At 39.5% G+C, this 17,405-nt stretch overlaps 1 protein-coding gene across 1 annotated transcript; it reads left to right on the top strand.

The window, feature by feature from the left end:
• Positions 1-1,433: 1,433 nt before the first annotated feature.
• Positions 1,434-17,405, top strand: tlk2 (tousled-like kinase 2). The gene is made up of 20 exons (XM_038284434.1): positions 1,434-1,514; positions 2,858-2,935; positions 3,026-3,095; positions 3,164-3,207; positions 3,322-3,420; positions 3,736-3,837; positions 5,278-5,370; positions 5,546-5,656; positions 5,760-5,896; positions 8,819-8,971; positions 9,073-9,139; positions 9,268-9,365; positions 10,540-10,621; positions 11,052-11,143; positions 12,280-12,369; positions 12,469-12,638; positions 13,816-13,954; positions 16,312-16,423; positions 16,633-16,740; positions 16,895-17,405. Exons 1-20 carry the CDS (start codon positions 1,434-1,436, stop codon positions 17,066-17,068), a joined length of 2,100 nt encoding a protein of 699 aa, XP_038140362.1. The 3' UTR covers positions 17,069-17,405.

Genomic DNA, 17,405 nt, shown 5'->3' with positions numbered 1-17,405 from the left:
GGTGTCGGAACTTTGTTTTGGTTTAGCTGCAAAGCCAAGACCCTAAATTCACCGCAGCACAGGGGGAGATAGATACAGGGGGTGGGGGGGAAACTACTCGAGCTCAAAGACATTATTTATACCTGCTGAAAAGCGCATATTCTCCAGGGTCGCCATTGTGTGGAGCGAGATACGCCAGACCACAGTGCGGTATGGCCCTCGGAGCGGGGGATATGATGGGGATCCCCGCTTAAAAAAAAGCGCATAAAGGCGGGTTTGGGAGACCCGGAGTTCAGTCGAGGCCTCTGAGGGAATCCTCCGTGGTCTACCTCAAGCTGCGCAGCGGGCGTCCGCGCTTCGATCGTCAACAACCAGCACGCGAGGGACGAGGCTTTGGATGCGGCCTAGCCTGGGAGGGTCTACCTAACACCGGGGAGAAAACACAGACGGTTTCAGCGACAACTCCCCCAGAAAACGGAGCAAATCGAGACTGCAGTAAGTATCCGGAGGGGGTTTGTGGAACAAAACTATTTCGTCTGAAGGATGTTGCTTCAGTCAGCCCAGGTATCGTGGCAGTTGATGCTGAATTGAGGGTAAACCTAAAGCCTAACAGTCATTTCTGACAAGAAAATAATATGAAGTCTCGTGTTATATATATTACCTTAATTATTTCTAATACTTCTCAATAAAACGTTAATTGTTTTGGTCTATCCATTTAAAGATGGAATAACATTAGCTAACTGTTAGCCGCTTAATTGCTAACTGATGGCCAACATCGGTAGCTTTCAGCTCGTTTACTCAAAGTTAGCTAACGGCTAACTTACTAATTGTGTTCATAATTAGTTCGCTACTTATTTCGTTGCAAGTTTTAAAACGTTAGTGTTCAATTCTGCAACATGTATACATTAAAGTCAGTTTGTTATAAATGCAAGCCGTTGGTAATAAACGTGCATATTAGCCAGTTGGGCGTTTGATTTTAAAACGTCCTACCGGTCAGCAAACTGACCATTTATTGTGGCTATTTACCCTTTGCCACGGGCAGCCCCCCATTATTGACCCTTTGCAACAACAGCCCCTTTAAACTTAGGTCTGTCTTGTAAAGTAAAGGCGTTATCAAATCATGCCAATGACTTTACACATCTGCCTTCCGTTTATGATGCATTTTAAATACCAGTATGTGCTTATAGTTGAGCACTACATGCATACTGTTTTGTTTTTTTGTTTTTTTTGTTTTTTTGCTTATTGTGTTATTTTTAGTGAATTTTAATTTGTAGATATACATTGAAAACATAGTAAAACTTAGTGATGACTCAGAGGAGGAATTTTCCACATTCATATAGCTAAAAACAGCCATGACTCATCACAACTGGTGTCTTTTGCACCAGTCATTCTATTATCTGGGTATTCCAGGCTCTATCATGCTTTTCCTTAAGTTGCGCACTATTTCCACAGCTATGATGGAAGAACTGCACAGCCTGGACCCCCGGAGACAGGAGCTGTTGGAGGCACGCTTTACTGGGGTTGGAGTGAGTAAGGTTTGTATACACCACTTGTCACAGGGGTTGAGATGGGGGAATATGGAATGCGAGTGCTAATAGTCACAGATGCACATGATTGTGGATGGTTGTGAATCACTATCCTTTTTTTGTTTCATTTTCACCTCGAGTATCAATCAGCCTTTCAGCCTGAGCAAGTTTGGGCTCCTGCCTTTTCTTTGTCTGTCGCTGGAGAAGGGTGAGCCACGTCTGTGTTTTTTTGGCTGCTAGGACATGGCATCGCTCCCTGGCTCGTGATGTAGCGACTGTATATCTGAGCAAACTGCTCCTGCCAAAATGGGCAGCAGACAGGATGAGGTTGGTAGGGCACAGAGCAAGAATGTGGAAATAGTTTTTGACCAGGTATCTTAAGAATTTGTTCTTTTTTTGTGGTTTTTATACTCACAGCTTTGGAATATAGATGAAGCTGTCAGTCTTCTTGGAATAGTTGGGGAGCTGGAGTTGGTGCCAAGAGCAGGCCCTGTGCCAACCATAGGCAAAGCTGCTCTAAGAGCATGGCATGGCTGCTGTCGCAGAGAAAATGGCGACACTTGTCAAGGCACTATGCCACAATTTGCTTGTACCTAAAAGATGGGTGAGAGTAAAGTCGTATGGTTTATTGATTCACCGGGTTCTTCAGTTATATTTCCTCGTTCACCTTTGATTCCTCTTTGGCACTGCGGCACTTTGTGTAAAACAGAGTCAGCAGAAAAGTAAAAGATCCTTCAAGGACAAAGGGATGTAACACCTTTTGATAAATGGACAGATGTGGCCTTTAATAGTTGCTTATTGCATCCCCAAGCATCCAGAGTAGTTTTCTTTTTTTTTGTTAGCTTTTAGTTTGAAAGTGAAACACCTGCTGAGTAGATTTCTGCAGAGTGGAAAAGGCTGATTGAAACTGCGGTGGAACGGAGGAAAAATGGACGACATTATCGGAAAAAGGTGGCAGATGGAGAGAGGAATGGATCCCCAGCAGCCTGCCCGATATTCCTCCATTTTAGGAGGGTTCAGTGAGGGAGCTCTAGTGTGCTCAGAATGACTAAGTGGCTCTGTCTGATTGGCCAGTGCCTGCTGAATTTTGATGTGAATCATTTGATTGACAGGCATCACCTAGGGAACCAACATTAGTACTGATGCAGGTCTCTCTGCACGCTTATGCTTTATGGTGATGGTGTGTGCCCAACCCTCCATCTCCATTCCTGTTTCTCAGCTTTTAAAGCTTATGTTTTTGTCCTTATTTACCCACTGTTTCCTACCTGTTGGATGTTTTAAAACATTTACATTTCTTTGTGTGTATTTAAGCCTCATTTTTTTATTTATTTATTTATTTTTTTTGTCAACAGGGCTCAGGTCAGAGTCAGAATGAGTCATCCAATCAGAGTCTGTGCAGTTTGGGTTCACTTAGTGACAAAGAGCTGGAGGTTAGTCTTATCTCTTCCATATTGATTATTTGTGCACATCCTCCCAGTTAGTCCACTTCCCACTCACTTGATTCATACCACTTTCTTCAGACACCAGAGAAAAAAGCAAACGAGCAGAGAGTTAGAAAACGTAAAGCAGACTACTTTGACAGCAGTCAAGGTAAGTTAATCCTCTTTTGAGCCTTTCATCATTTATTTTTTTATTTTTAAACCCCTTCTCTTTTATAGGCAAAGCAGGAGCAAGGGGGCTTAAAATTAGCGATTATTTTGAGGTGAGTACTCCCATCACATTAACTTCTAGCACTTAAACTTTTCATCCCTTCTTTCTAACACTTTCTTTACTTGTCTTTCCATTTATCTGCATTCCTCTCTCCCTCGTCTGTCAGTTTGCGGGAGTTAGCGGTCCTGGTACCAGCCCTGCTAGGGGAATTCCCCCAGTGGTACGCTCTTCCCCACAACACTCCCTATCCAACCCTCCCGTCACGGTGAGCCCTGCTGTGCTCTGCAGTGTTTCTCGCCTTTTCATTTCACTAAACTCCTCCTTGTCATCCTATTTATTCCATACTTGTTACTAACACCAACTGGAAGGTTTGAGGAGATTGGTGCACATTCTAGGACTGATCTTATGTTTGGTTGATTTGAAATCTTAACAGAATAATATTTTTGATGCAAATGTACTCATCCAAACAAAGTCGGTGGCAAAAAACCCCAGCAAGTTTCATTGTTCTCTCGGATTACTTTTATTGTTAATCATGATTTGAAATTATATGATGAAGATTGATGAATATTGTGTTTTTCAGGTGCAGCAAGGAAGCCCTTCATCCATCAGCTCGGTCAATGCAGAGCTCTCCACGTGTGCAATGAAGCCTGTCGTTCTTCACATGCTCCACAAAGCTACGCAGGTACACGACGCCGAACGATTTGTTGACTGCCTTTTCTACTAATTAACTAGGTTATGATTTGGGAGAAATAGTGTTGTTGGTGTATGCATTTTCTTTAAGGAATAATTACCTCTTTTTGTGACAAAGCAGATGAGTTTAGAAGGTACCCCAAATAATTTGAAGACTATATTATTTTGGGTGCTCAATTCATCCGTTCAAAATAACTTGACCTGAATTAGATTTAATGACTTTATTTTTTGTTTCAAAATATACATCCTAACTCTGGCTGTTCTTTAAAGGTTTTGCTTGCATCTACTCGTTCTTAAGAAGCCTGAGGAAGTATGAAGTTTATTCTTATCATTTTCGAATTGGGGCTAAGGTTCTTGACAGGGTTTGAGTTGGTTGCCTTTAAGTGTTTATATTGTTAGAGGTTTTCTGAAACTGGACCATCTATTTGGAAAAATCTTTAAATTATTTTGAAATAGAAGATTTTTACAAACCTGAATTTGGCTCTGCTTAAAAGATGACCAAACAGCCCATTGTTGCATCTTTCGCAACCCGTAATGGGTTATCCTCCTGGACTGGCCCCCCATGGCTAACTCCTCTGCCTGATGCAACCACCCCCCCCCCCCCCCCCCCCCCCCCCCCCGGTTCACTGTGGGGAACGTATGCAGGCTGATGTGGACATGAAGCGTTGGTCTCCTTTTAAACAAAGCATTTTGCATGAAGGCTAAAATAGTGACATTTTGGTCACCTCTGACCAGAGAGCCTCACTTTTACGTGTTTGCTGTGTCTCTGTATGGCTTGTGGTAAACTACACACAAGACGTTTGACTCTTAAGGGCTTATTTCTCGTCATTGTCGCATAGAGGATTCATAGACGGCATGAGTCGCTGCTGAGCTGCAGGTTTCCACTTGTTCCATTTTCAGATGATGGTTTGCACTAGATATAATATCCATTAACTGTTGATAATGTTATTATATTTTAAAAATGAAACCTCTCCATAACACTGTCCCCTACCCTTGGGCTTTAGGATCATGTTGTTCACTGTTAAACTGTGGATGCCTTCAAAGACCGGCTGCATTTTTGAAAAGGTGGACTATATTTCTGCTAAATTCTTAAGGCAATTGGTTGTAGTGGATTTTAGTTGGAGGCATTTGATTGGAACATTGAGCTTTTTAGTTTATTTTTTTGTTTTAGTTGTTTAAAACTTTGAAAAAGTTTTTCCTGGATTTTTTTTTCTTTTTTTTTATACAATCTTTGCTCTTGGTCCATCGATTGGATTTCAACTCAATGCAATGGATTTAGTTGTTTTAACATAATACAATGTTGAATCCCTGTATAGTTAATATGTTAAAAATTACAAATTGGTATATGTGGAATTCCTTGTTGCACTGAATGTCAATTGCTCAAAATGGACCCCTCATTAACGATCCCTCTTGTGCTCACTGTACTCCTTAGTCCGACCTTACATTAGAGAAACTAACAGCACTGGAGAACAGCAAGAACTCCGACCTGGAGAAGAAGGAGGGCCGAATAGACGATTTGCTGCGGGTACTAATCTCATCACATTTCATCGCTGCCACTTTGCTTACAGTTTTATTTTTCAAATGTGACATTCAATGTTTAGGGTTTCTACTCACATGTTTTGATTCTGTGTTTATGTGATGATATTGAATAATCCTTTTTACGTTGCTTATTTCATGTGTCTGTTTGCATTCTGTTCCAGACAAACTGTGATCTCAGAAGGCAAATTGATGAGCAGCAGAGGATGCTGGAACGATACAAAGAACGCCTTAATAAGTGTGTGACAATGTCCAAGAAGCTGCTAATCGAAAAAGTATGTTTATCTTTCAAGAGCTGTTACTGTTATGTTTAGTGTGCTGTGTTTGAGGCAAAGTCGATCTGTAATGTTTTGGTTCATGTTTTCCTCTGCTGCTCAGTCCAAGCAGGAGAAAATGGCCTGCCGGGATAAAAGTATGCAGGATCGGCTTCGACTGGGCCATTTCACTACAGTGAGACATGGAGCATCCTTCACTGAGCAGTGGACAGATGGTTATGCGTTCCAAAACCTTACAAAGTGAGTAAATAAACTTGAGGTAGACCTATACAGAGGCCTGTACAACAAAGCAGGGTTACTGGGTTAGCAAGACAACTTCAGCCTCAACCCTGACTTTCTGGTACCATGAAGCTGGATTCTCTCTTAGCAAAGCCTGTTACTATGGTAACGTACTCTCAGAACGCCAAATCTGCTCTGAGGAAGGCTAGCTTTCAGGATTGATCTGAATACCAGAAAACGCTCCGCCCAGCAGCCAATCAGCTGTTTGGGAAACAATGACGTGCCCTCTGATTGAAGACCTGATTTATTTCAGAGGGAAAGAAGAACTTATACAAAACTACTTCCCAATAAAGAAACTAGAAAAGCAAAAATAAGTTAAAACAAAATATGTTCTTGACAAATTTAATAGTTTTCAATTTATTTATTTCTTTTTCCTCCTTTTTGGCATACCAGCCATCTACCGTTCTGTATATTTTTCAGGCCTCATTCACTGCTGGCATTCTTTTATGATTGTTATCTGAAGCTATCCTCGTTTTGCAGAATTTGTTTTAGATCAGCTGTAGTAAAATTGAATGGAAGAAATTTTTGATGTGCAACTCACAGAACACAATTTGTGTACTTGTACTCAAGAATTTATAGAGGCGTAGCTTTTTTGCAATTGTAACAGATAAAAAAATCTACAACTACAAAACACAAATGTTGCAGTGCACAAATAGTTTTGCAACAATAGTTCTGGACCATTTATATCAAAACTGAGAATGTAAAAGGTTTTTGATGTGCAACTTGTAGAACAGAATTTGTGTACTTGTACTTAAAACTTGAACAGGTGTAAAAACAAATTTGAACGAGAATGGGATTGCCTCCCCTTAAATGGAAAGGGAATGCAATTGTTGCTATGGCAAAACGGTGACTATCCACGTGTGTGAATGTAGCTCTGTGGCGCAGGGTGACATAAAATCAATCATTTTCCCTTTCTAAGCACAAATGGATACGGTCAGATAAAACAATTTCACAGAAGAACTTTCCTTTTGGAATTAACTTTTTTTCATACGCTAACTTGTGATTTTCTGCTAGTGTGATGAAGATGCAGCAAACCAGCGGAACTTGCTTTTGGTAGAACATATTTCAACCACCATTAGGTCGCTTTGACACCCACTGCCAAATTCCAGCGAGCCTGCAATGGGGCAGAATCGATATTTAAAGGCTGAACGGTCCACTCGCCTTACCCGCTATATGGTTTGGGATGGCACTTAATGCGGCAGACCCTCTGCAGAAACATGCAAATACAGGGTTAGTGCTTAGGCCGGGTTTTGATTGGGAAACTCTATGTTGATGCCTTTTCCCAAAAAGCTCTACTTTTCTCATCTGACCAGGGGACGTTCTTCCAAAATGTTTTTGGGTTTTTTTCAAGTATATTTTGGCAAACTCCAGCCTGGCATTTTTATGTCTCTGGATCAGAAGTTGGGTCCTCCTGAGTACCCTTCCATGTTGTCCCTTTCTCATTCAGACGCCGATTGATAGTACTGGTTAACACTGTTGTACCCTAGGACTGCAGGATAGCTTAAACCTGTTTGGATGTTAGTAGAGGTCATCTATCCACCATCCATAGAATCTTTAGTTGAAATCTCTGGTCAATTTTTCTCTTTAAAGTTTGATGAAACTAAGCAGGGTACACACAGGAACTTCAGGTCTTTGGAGATGGACTCGTAGCCTTGAGATTGCCAATCTCTCATGGCAATTTTGCTTCTCAATTAATCGGACAGCTCTTTGGTCTTCTTTCTTTTTTCCATGCTTAATGTGGTACATACAAGGACACATGATTGATGTTGAGTCAACTTGAATCCCTTTTAACTGGCTGAAAGTGTGATTTAGTTATTTCCACCACCTTTTGTGTGCTACAGGAAAGCAACAGGTGCTGTTAATTAAACAAATTAGAGAAGCACCAAATGTTTTTCCAAAGGGTGCCAATACTGTTGTCTGCCCTCCTTTTAATGTTGGGTGAGGAATTATTTCCAATTTGGCTTTTTGAAAAATCTTTGAGGTATTTCTGAACATTTAGGACTTTTAGAACTTTCACCATTTTCAAAGCAGGCAGATTTGACCATTTGTCCAACTGAGTTCTGACATGGCTCAAAAGCAGGATGATTTCACTCAGACTGAAATTTTTTTTTTTTTTTTTATGATGTGTAGTGGCATCAGCTTCCAGCTTTATTGTAGCCCAAAAAATATTAAAGGGTCCAACTGAGCAGATGAAATAATGTTTTAGTGTTTATTTTTATTTGATCCCAAGTCCTCATCACTCCTAAGGGGAACGTGATTAACATGTATTCATGATTAAAATGTCACGTCATTTTGCGTCTCTTTAATTTTGCTACCATGTTCGACTTTTCATTGAGACTTGTTCTTTCTCTTTGTATTTCTGTAAGATGACTTTTTTCGCCTCTCAGGAAAAATATGGTGCTCTCTCTTTTGCATTCAAAGCTTTGATTGGTCTGCTAACTTAAACCCCTGTGAGCATTCACAGATTCATGATCAGTTTAAGCTGGATTGAGTTAGAGTTGATGACCAGCTTCGTGCTACAGCTGATCCTGATGGCCATTGTTTTGGATTGGTGCCTTGAGTTAATGCATTAATCGCTGCTTTCTCAATTTACTATTCATTGTTTAATTTGTTAATGTTTTTGTTGTTTCACTGGAGACTTAACAAAATTTTTTTTTGTAATCATTGTGCCAGTTTTATTATCTAAATGGAGAAAGAGAAAGCAAAATCAGATTTATTTGGCCACCACATATCTGAGATCAATGAGGCTGCCAAAATAATTCCAGTTCGCCTTAAGAAAGTAGTTTATCTCATATAAAAACAAAAACTTTGCTTTGTATTGAATTTTTTTTTTGTTAGTCTTAAAACATAAGATGCATCTGTTTTGATTTTTGTGCATTTCAGACAACAAGAGAGGATTAACTCTCAGCGGGAAGACATCGAGAGGCAGAGAAAGCAGCTAGCCAAACGCAAGCCGCCCTCCATGGCCCAGACGCCGCCTCCCAGCCTGGAGCAGAACAAACGCAAAAGCAAGACCAACGGGGCAGAAAGCGAAACGTACGACACATGTTTTTTATCTGCAGTGACATCGATATTCTCTTGTTTTAAACACATCTTCATGTTTGATTTATGACACAATTTGTTCTGTCTTATCTCAGGTTATCGCAAGCGGAGTACCATGAGCAGGAAGAAATTTTTAAACTCAGATTAGGATATCTTAAAAAGGTAATTTTATGAAGTACCTTTTTTTGGCAGATTTTTTATTTTTTTATCTGCCAAGAGTTATGAAAACCATCTTTTTAGTACTTGTTCTCTTGCAATCTAACTTCTTGATCTATTGTTTGTATTTGCAGGAGGAAGCTGAGATCCAGGCGGAGCTGGAAAGGTTGGAGCGAGTGAGAAACCTTCATATACGGGAGCTGAAAAGGATTCACAATGAAGACAATTCCCAGTAAGATTTCTTATTCGAACATTGAAAACAAAATCATACTGTTTCCTTTTTACTGACCGTTTTCTATTTTATATACGTTTTAATTATATTAGGGATGGGACGATTTATGAAAACCATCCGAACCGTTCGGTTCGACTGTCTCCGTTCGTGTGTGTTTCGTTCGGTTCATGCGCTGCTCCTTTTTCTCATAGGCGAAGCGTTTACACTCCCGAGCAGAAGGTGGCGGTACTGCGACCAAAGCCAACCACCAGTAGTAAACAAGAAGAAGAAGAAGTGAAGCAGCATAGCCGGGTGTAGCAGAAAAAAAATCAGTTGTTGTTGAGAATTGTGTGGGTATGGCGAGTGGGAAAGAACAGGCGTTGGAAGACGCGCCAGCAGCACTTTATAGGTCTGCTGTATGGGACCACTTTGCATTTAGAGTGACCTACGATGACGGTGGAAAGAAAGTTGTGGATAAAAGTGCAACACGTTTTGTTTATGCTAACAGCAACATGTCATGCTAACCCCGAAATCCCTCATACTCCGCCAGCAACCCCCGCTGCGCTCCAGACCGGCTGCTCAAAGCAAAGCCTGCATCCTCCATTGTGGCTCCCGTCCGCTCCCCTCTGAGTCCCTTGGAGATGGTAGAGAGCATGCGCAAGATGATTAAATTCAAAGCAGCAAAACATACAGAAATTATCCAGGGTTTCCGCGGATCATTTAAAATAATTACAATCCATTATTTTTTGGTGTTTTTTTTTTATTAATTTCATAAATTTTTATGGGATTTCATAGTAACAATCATGTACCGAACCGAAAACCGTGACCACGAAACCGTGAATCGAACCGAACCGTGGATTTTGTGAACCGTTCCACCCCTAATAAATATATATATTAGATCAAAATCAATTAAATGAACCCAGACAAGCCATGTTCCTTTTCACTTGGATTAACACTTCTGACTGAAGACTGATTTTTTTATAGCCTATCAGTCTTTTTCCATTTGCCATTTTAATCATGTTTTTGAATCTGTACTCGCATCATTCATGTGGGCTTTATTTATTTGTTGTTACAGTGATGTAAAAAAAAAAAAAAAAAAAAGGATTTTTCCACAAACATTGCTGTTTTTGTTATTCAGTTTCCTTAATGTGTCCTACTTGCAGTGTTTTCACCCTTTCCTCCTTTTTTTTTTTAGATTCAAAGATCACCCTACACTAAATGACAGATACCTGCTACTCCATTTGCTTGGGCGAGGAGGTTTCAGTGAAGTTTACAAGGTGAGAGAAGGCATTTCCTTTCCTAAGCTTCAGAAGGAAAGGTCACTCAAGATGCATTGACTTCCTGTCTTTCTTAATCCCCTCCACCTTTTTTATTTATTTATTTATTTTTAAGTGGCTTTTTCCCCTGGCTTTAAAACGATCAGAAATGTTCTCTCTTTGTTTAAAACACCCATTTTCTTCTTCTTTATATATCAGAGCTGTGCTGTGCATTCTTTTGCTGGTTTTACAATATGTTGAAGTTAACATTTTGTGGTTAATCATGAGCCAAAATGTCAGAGTTCCAGGAATATGCTGTCAGCACATTTATGATTAATGAACGCAGCCGTTTTAATGTGAGGAAAGGGTCTCAGTGCAGCTAAAGCAAAACAAAGCCATCTGTACTTTCTGTCTAACTTAACCAAAGCCTTTTTTTTTTTTTTTTTTTCAGGCCTTTGATTTAACGGAGCAAAGGTACGTGGCCGTTAAAATCCACCAGTTAAACAAGAACTGGAGGGATGAGAAGAAGGAGAATTATCACAAGTGAGTGTTTTAAATAACTTACATTTTCTATAGCAATAGACTGTCTAGAACCAAGGATCCCTATGCAGTCTTTAAATAAACCCTGAGGTATAAATGTTTGAATGATTCTGAAATCTAGATAAATAAAAGGAAAATAAAGATGAACATTTATAAAAAAATTTACTCTATCCCATTGCCTGGATTTCTTTAATGTTTTTTTGTTTTGTTTTTTTCTTACTTCTGTCCTTTCTTCCTTCCCCGACTACTTTCATACATTCTCTCTTGCTTTTTGTGTTTAATTCCTTTGCTGGGTCCTTCCTCCCCTCTGTTGTATCCATTTTTCTTGCCTTATATTCTTCCTTTTTCCATATGTTTTAAAATGTCTTTCCTTCCCTCTCTCCTTTCTTCCTTCTTTGTCCTCTTTTTAATCAGGTGGGTTTCCATCAACTTTTTCTTATGCACATTTTAAGTATCACATCAGCAAAGTTTAATGGAAACGGGCAAATTTGGAAAAAACTCCCCTAAATTCACAAAAAAAGATTTTATGCTGGCTTGATGTGGTTTTTGCTTTTGTGAGATCTGTTGATCATCCGTTTCTGATGTCTGCGTTTTCCCGGATGTTCCTGTTATGCCCGTAAACATGGCTGGAGGCAACATCCCAATTACTTGACATTGTAATGTAGGAACAACTTACCCGATAACAACACATAGATTAAAGCTTTCCTTCATTACTGACCTGTGGTTCATGCTAGATCGGAGCCTCTACTTCTGTTTATTATAGGCGCGCGTGACGACGTAATGTGGACAACAACTTACGAGAGCATTACGCTTTGCTGTGCTTGTAATTTGCTTTAAACTAAATGAAAACCCTGCAGATTGGCATTTAATTTTTTTCTAACTTTTAAAAGTTTGCTGAAAATTAGCATTTTATTTGGAGGGAAACATGGCTACAAATTCTACCCCCTTTGTTCCCTCTTTCTTTTATACTTCTTTGAGTTTTTTTTTTTAAATTGACAATCTAGCTTTCAAAATGACCCTGGAAATATGTTCATTATATTTACCTGAAATTTATAGAGAAACACTGTAATGGTTACTAATTGGAGTTGAAGAAGTTCGTTCTTATTGTTTTGTTTTGGGTTTTTATTTTTTATTTTCAGACACGCCTGCCGAGAATATAGAATCCATAAAGAGTTGGATCACCCACGGATAGTTAAACTCTATGACTACTTTTCACTTGACACTGACTCGTAAGTCAACAATAGTTGAATTAGTCAGTATTTTTATTATTATTAGTTCCGTCAACCAGTTTGAAAACTGCTTAATGCCCTCTGGTTTTGTTGGATCAGGTTTTGCACAGTGCTGGAGTACTGTGAAGGTAACGACTTGGACTTCTACCTGAAGCAGCACAAGCTTATGTCGGAGAAGGAGGGCCGCTCCATCATCATGCAGATCGTCAACGCCCTCAAGTACCTCAATGAAATCAGACCGCCTATTATCCACTACGACCTTAAACCCGGTCAGTCCACAGGCTTTTCTATCCTACTTTATTTAACAAAATAAATATATATAATTGTTTGGTTTTTTTTGCTTCTGTGTTCTTTGTTGTATTGATTTGTATTCATGGTTTATAATCCCCAAAGCTCTACTGATCTATACATGTAGGCACAAGTTAACAGCAGAGGCATGTGAATAAAATAAGTTAATTTGTGTGGTAAAATTCACCACTGTCTAATTATAGTCTAAGAAATGTATGGTAATGTTTGTAACCCTTGACAAGACTAAGTTCAAATTAACATACAGAAATGTATATAATCCAATCCAAATAAGAAGTCAAATTAAATATATATTACTCTCAAGCATACAAATCTGTTTGCAAAAATTGTTTATAAAGCTTCCTTTGGTTCTTAAGCCATTGATTTTGCAGCAGTCCCTCCTTCTAAGCTTTAGGTGATGGTAAAGAGGAACAATTCCCCCTTATGAATAAAAGACCACAAAAGGTAGTGGCGCAAGTGTTCAGGCCCTCTGACAACCATCAGTAGTAATACAGATGAAATGTCTTACACAAGGTCATAGACCCTCTGCTTGCAGGACAAACTGCTGCATCCTATGCCACTATCCCCCCAATGACATGCAGGAACATGTTGAATCTCATGATCGAAACATAACATTATTGCCACCTGGTCAGTGTGTAGCAGTTTTCTGTCCGAAAAAGGGTGAAAACAGGAGGAAAGTACAATTTGATGTGGTCCAAATGATGCAGTCTGTTAACAGCACTCTGAATGCTGTCACCTGCAGCCATGAGTGTGTTTCTCTATAGAGGAGTTTCTAGAAAATCTATAGAGGAGTTTCTAGAAAATCTTTTTCTTTTATGTGGTTCAGAGGAAGATAATGAGAAGAATTTTTTTTTTTTTTTTTTTTTTTTTTTTTATGACGAGTGGGCTCTCCTGAAAAATTGTCTGTCTACCATGTAAAAAGGGAGATTTCAGGCATTCATTGGATTGGTAGTGAACGACAAGTCCTTCTTTCAGAGAATATAGATTTGGTGTTTAAAATGTAATTAAGCTACTTTATATTCAGGATTTGGTTAAATGGCATGGCAAAACCAGGTGCATTGTCTATAGAGGGCGTAAAGCAATAAAAAAAATGTTATCACTGATCACGTTTTTTTTTTTTTTTTTCTTATCCCTCATTAGGTAATATCCTGCTTGTGAACGGCACTGCCTGTGGTGAGATTAAGATCACAGATTTTGGCCTGTCCAAGATAATGGATGACGACAGCTACAACCCAGTGGATGGGATGGAGCTGACTTCACAGGGAGCGGGGACATACTGGTAAGATTGGCTCCTACACCGCTAAACTGCGCCAAAGTTGGATCAGAAATTCATTCAGCTTTGTGGGGAATCAATTTAGGAAGCCATTCAAAAGATCCTGGAAAATACAAATATCAAACTAAGGGGCACGATTTTGAGGAAATGCTGAAAGTTGGTGTGTGAAAAATGTATGCTTCTCCGTTTTTAATCATATAGCGCATAAAGAAAGCGACATTAGGAAATTATTCAAGGGTAACTCTTGATTTAGTCACCAAAAACATGTACATCTAAAATTAGACAGTTTGCATAATGTGCTTGGTAAATTAGTTTTAGATTAAGATTGTTCTTTACTGATGATAATTGAGTTTTTCATCCTTGCTAATGAGGCAAACCGAGGGCATAAAGAGGAAAAAACATTGCATTTACAAATGTAAGTTTTATGGGCTGTAATTTATACAAGTCATCTCTTACGACGAATGAAGTTAGAAAGAATTGATGAATCCCCAGGTGTTAAAGCTATCACAGAATAAAGGTTGTACATAATAAATTAAGAAAATATTTTTTTTTGATATAGAAAAATAGTTACTCCTTGGAAAGCAGATTAATGAATTTTACAGAACATAAAGCCAGTTGCTTCGCTTCCGTTACAAATATGCCCAAAAATGTATTGATATTCTGAAAAGGCAAGGTTTCCCAATTGTAGTATTTGCATTGAATACCAAATACAGTTAAATCCATTTGTTGATGAGATACCTCTGAAGGGAAAATGGCGGCAGATACAAATGCATGAGATGTATCCACATTTCCGTGGGTGACATTATCCTCTAATTACCTTCTGTCTTTTTTCTTAATCTTTTTATAAAGCAGAAAGGGCCAGCTGAAGATCACACGACGTGTGTGATGTAGAAACTGTTTGTTTGAAAAAAAACGAAAAAACCAACTCATCGTAGTATTGAACACATTTTATCGAGGAAAAAATTTATTTATTTTTATTCTCAAAATTGCAGAGTTTCCATTGAGGCAATTTATTTTCATAATTAGAATTTGTCCAATTTGATGGTTAATGGAAATGCAGCTACTGTCTGGTTGATGTGTTACTAACCCCTATTTGATAACATCAACCTGCCTTCCAGTGGGGTTAGCCAGGGCGTGGTCTAGACGTAAAAGCTAGCTTAACCATACTGAAGCATGAAGAGTGATACAGCACGGTGCTAGAGGTTAATCCACTGATGAACCTCTGAGGGTCAATGCCTGAGCTACTTTGTCCAAGGCGCGGTCTAATGATGCCTGAAGTTAATGCTGCCGAGGGAACAGAAAGAAAACTAACTCTGGAGGTTTGTGTTTAAGTGAATGGCTTTTACACCTAAACCCAGGGCTTTGATGATGGAGGCTTGTACCAGCATGTGCCATTTGAACCAGTTGGAAAAGGAAACTGTAAAAGCAACCTAGGGCAGCCCGAGGTGTTTTTGAGACTGATATTGCAAAACTATCACATGAAAATATAAAAAAACAACATGCACACTCCATGAACCCAGCTTCTACAATGCAAAATAAAATTATTTTTGTGTGAGTTTTGTTTGTATGAATAACTGTGTAAATGTAGAGGGGTGTGGAGGCGATCAGCCTTCGTATCAGCGGATGTAAAGAATGTTTTTCGATTGTTTCCTGCTGGAAACTGATCTGTTGCCCCAAGAAGCTTGTCAGGAGAGGAGAACAAGAAAAACCTTTTCTAATAGCTGGCTGAGTTAAGCTGGACTTAATAAAAAGACAGTAGAGGAGGGCACTGCTCTCCACATCAACTGACTTGATTGCCGAATAATTGCAAAAAGTAGTTACATTTAAAAAGAGGAGTTTTAAATGCCGAGACATTAACCCTTTATTTATCTTCTTTCGCTTCTGATATCACGTTTGGTTTGGGAGTGGCTTCTTAATAAAAGGAAAGTCTGTCGTTTTCCTGAAAAGTCTGACTCGAACTGTAGTCCCCCAAACGCTGTAATGGCTATTAAACCTTTTTAAATCCACTTAACTATGAAACTTTATTTCTAGATATAAAAAATACTTCAGCAATAATTTTTTTGATTGTCTTACTTATGGGGTTGTGAAGTTGGTGATCTCCCCAATGATTTTTCAAATCATCAGAGGGAAAAACAAAGAACATTTTTTTTTTGTCATAAGCTGTAAGTTAATGGTTATCAGTCAGGTTTTTATTAATGTCTAAATATGAATAAACTTTTCCATCTTATTGTAATTTCACAGAGAAACATCTATTATCTTTCACATTGTCCAAGTAGTTGGAGACACAAGGCGATTGCAGGTTTGGAAAAAAAAAGTATTTATTTTTTTATGTGCATTAAAACAAATTCTGCTTTCCTCTTAAGGTACCTGCCTCCTGAGTGTTTTGTGGTTGGCAAGGAGCCGCCAAAAATCTCCAACAAGGTTGATGTTTGGTCTGTGGGTGTCATTTTCTACCAGTGTTTATATGGCCGCAAGGTAGGAGTCACAACAAGATAAAAAGTCGCCATATGTTGAAATAGATTTTGAGTTCTGGAGTTGAGTTTTTATTTCCAATAAAATTGACAGACTTGGACCTTTTTTTGTGAAAAAAGTGTTTGCGTGTGTGAAATCCTCTTCTTTGGATTAGGCTCTAGGCTTCAGAAGGAAGATATTTTAACACCCTTTCTCTGCCTTTTTCTCCCTAGCCTTTTGGTCATAACCAGTCTCAGCAGGATATCCTGCAGGAGAACACGATCCTGAAGGCTACTGAAGTTCAGTTCCCCCCAAAACCTGTAGTCTCCCCTGAAGCAAAGGTATTTATCTCATTACTACACTGCCGCCATACCCAAGAGGTGTTAACTCACATTTAATAACTTTGGGTTTGAAACATCTTTTACATTTTAAGGTAGTATTTATTCTAATTTGTTTACCTGATTTTTGACGCCATTTTCTGATGTCACTGCTCAGGCCTTTATAAGGCGCTGTCTAGTCTACCGAAAGGAGGACCGCATCGATGTTCACCAGCTGGCCAGTGATCCCTTCCTAATGCCCCACATCCGCAAATCAGTGGCTTCCTCAGGCACCTCCGGCACGGCCGTGGCGTCTACGTCCAACTCCTCTAACAACAGCTCCTCAAACTGAGCTCATGCCTCTTAAATGACTGACTGGATCATCTGATGGGACTGGGAGGCCTCCCCTGTCCGATCTCGCCTGCCCATGGAGAGTTGAAGGGAAACTGTTCAGCTGACGGCGTGGGGTGGGTGAGAAGTCATGGAGCGGTTGGGAATGGAAACGTTGGCTCTCCCCCACAGCCCTCTGGTGTCCATCCACCCCTGCCCACCTGCCTTGATGCTCAGAGGGCCGACATTGTTCTGGGGGTCAAAGCCCTGGATGACTCACACAGCAAAGGGATGAGCTTCGGCACTGTGTTGGTTGGGTTTGGTGTTTCCAGTGTTTCTTTTCAGCTTAAAAAGAGGGG

Source organism: Cyprinodon tularosa, unplaced genomic scaffold (genome assembly GCF_016077235.1).
Source record: "Cyprinodon tularosa strain WSP-4 unplaced genomic scaffold, ASM1607723v1 ctg105, whole genome shotgun sequence".
Classification (NCBI taxonomy): Eukaryota; Metazoa; Chordata; class Actinopteri; order Cyprinodontiformes; family Cyprinodontidae; genus Cyprinodon; species Cyprinodon tularosa.
This window is presented reverse-complemented; position numbering and strand designations above follow the sequence as displayed.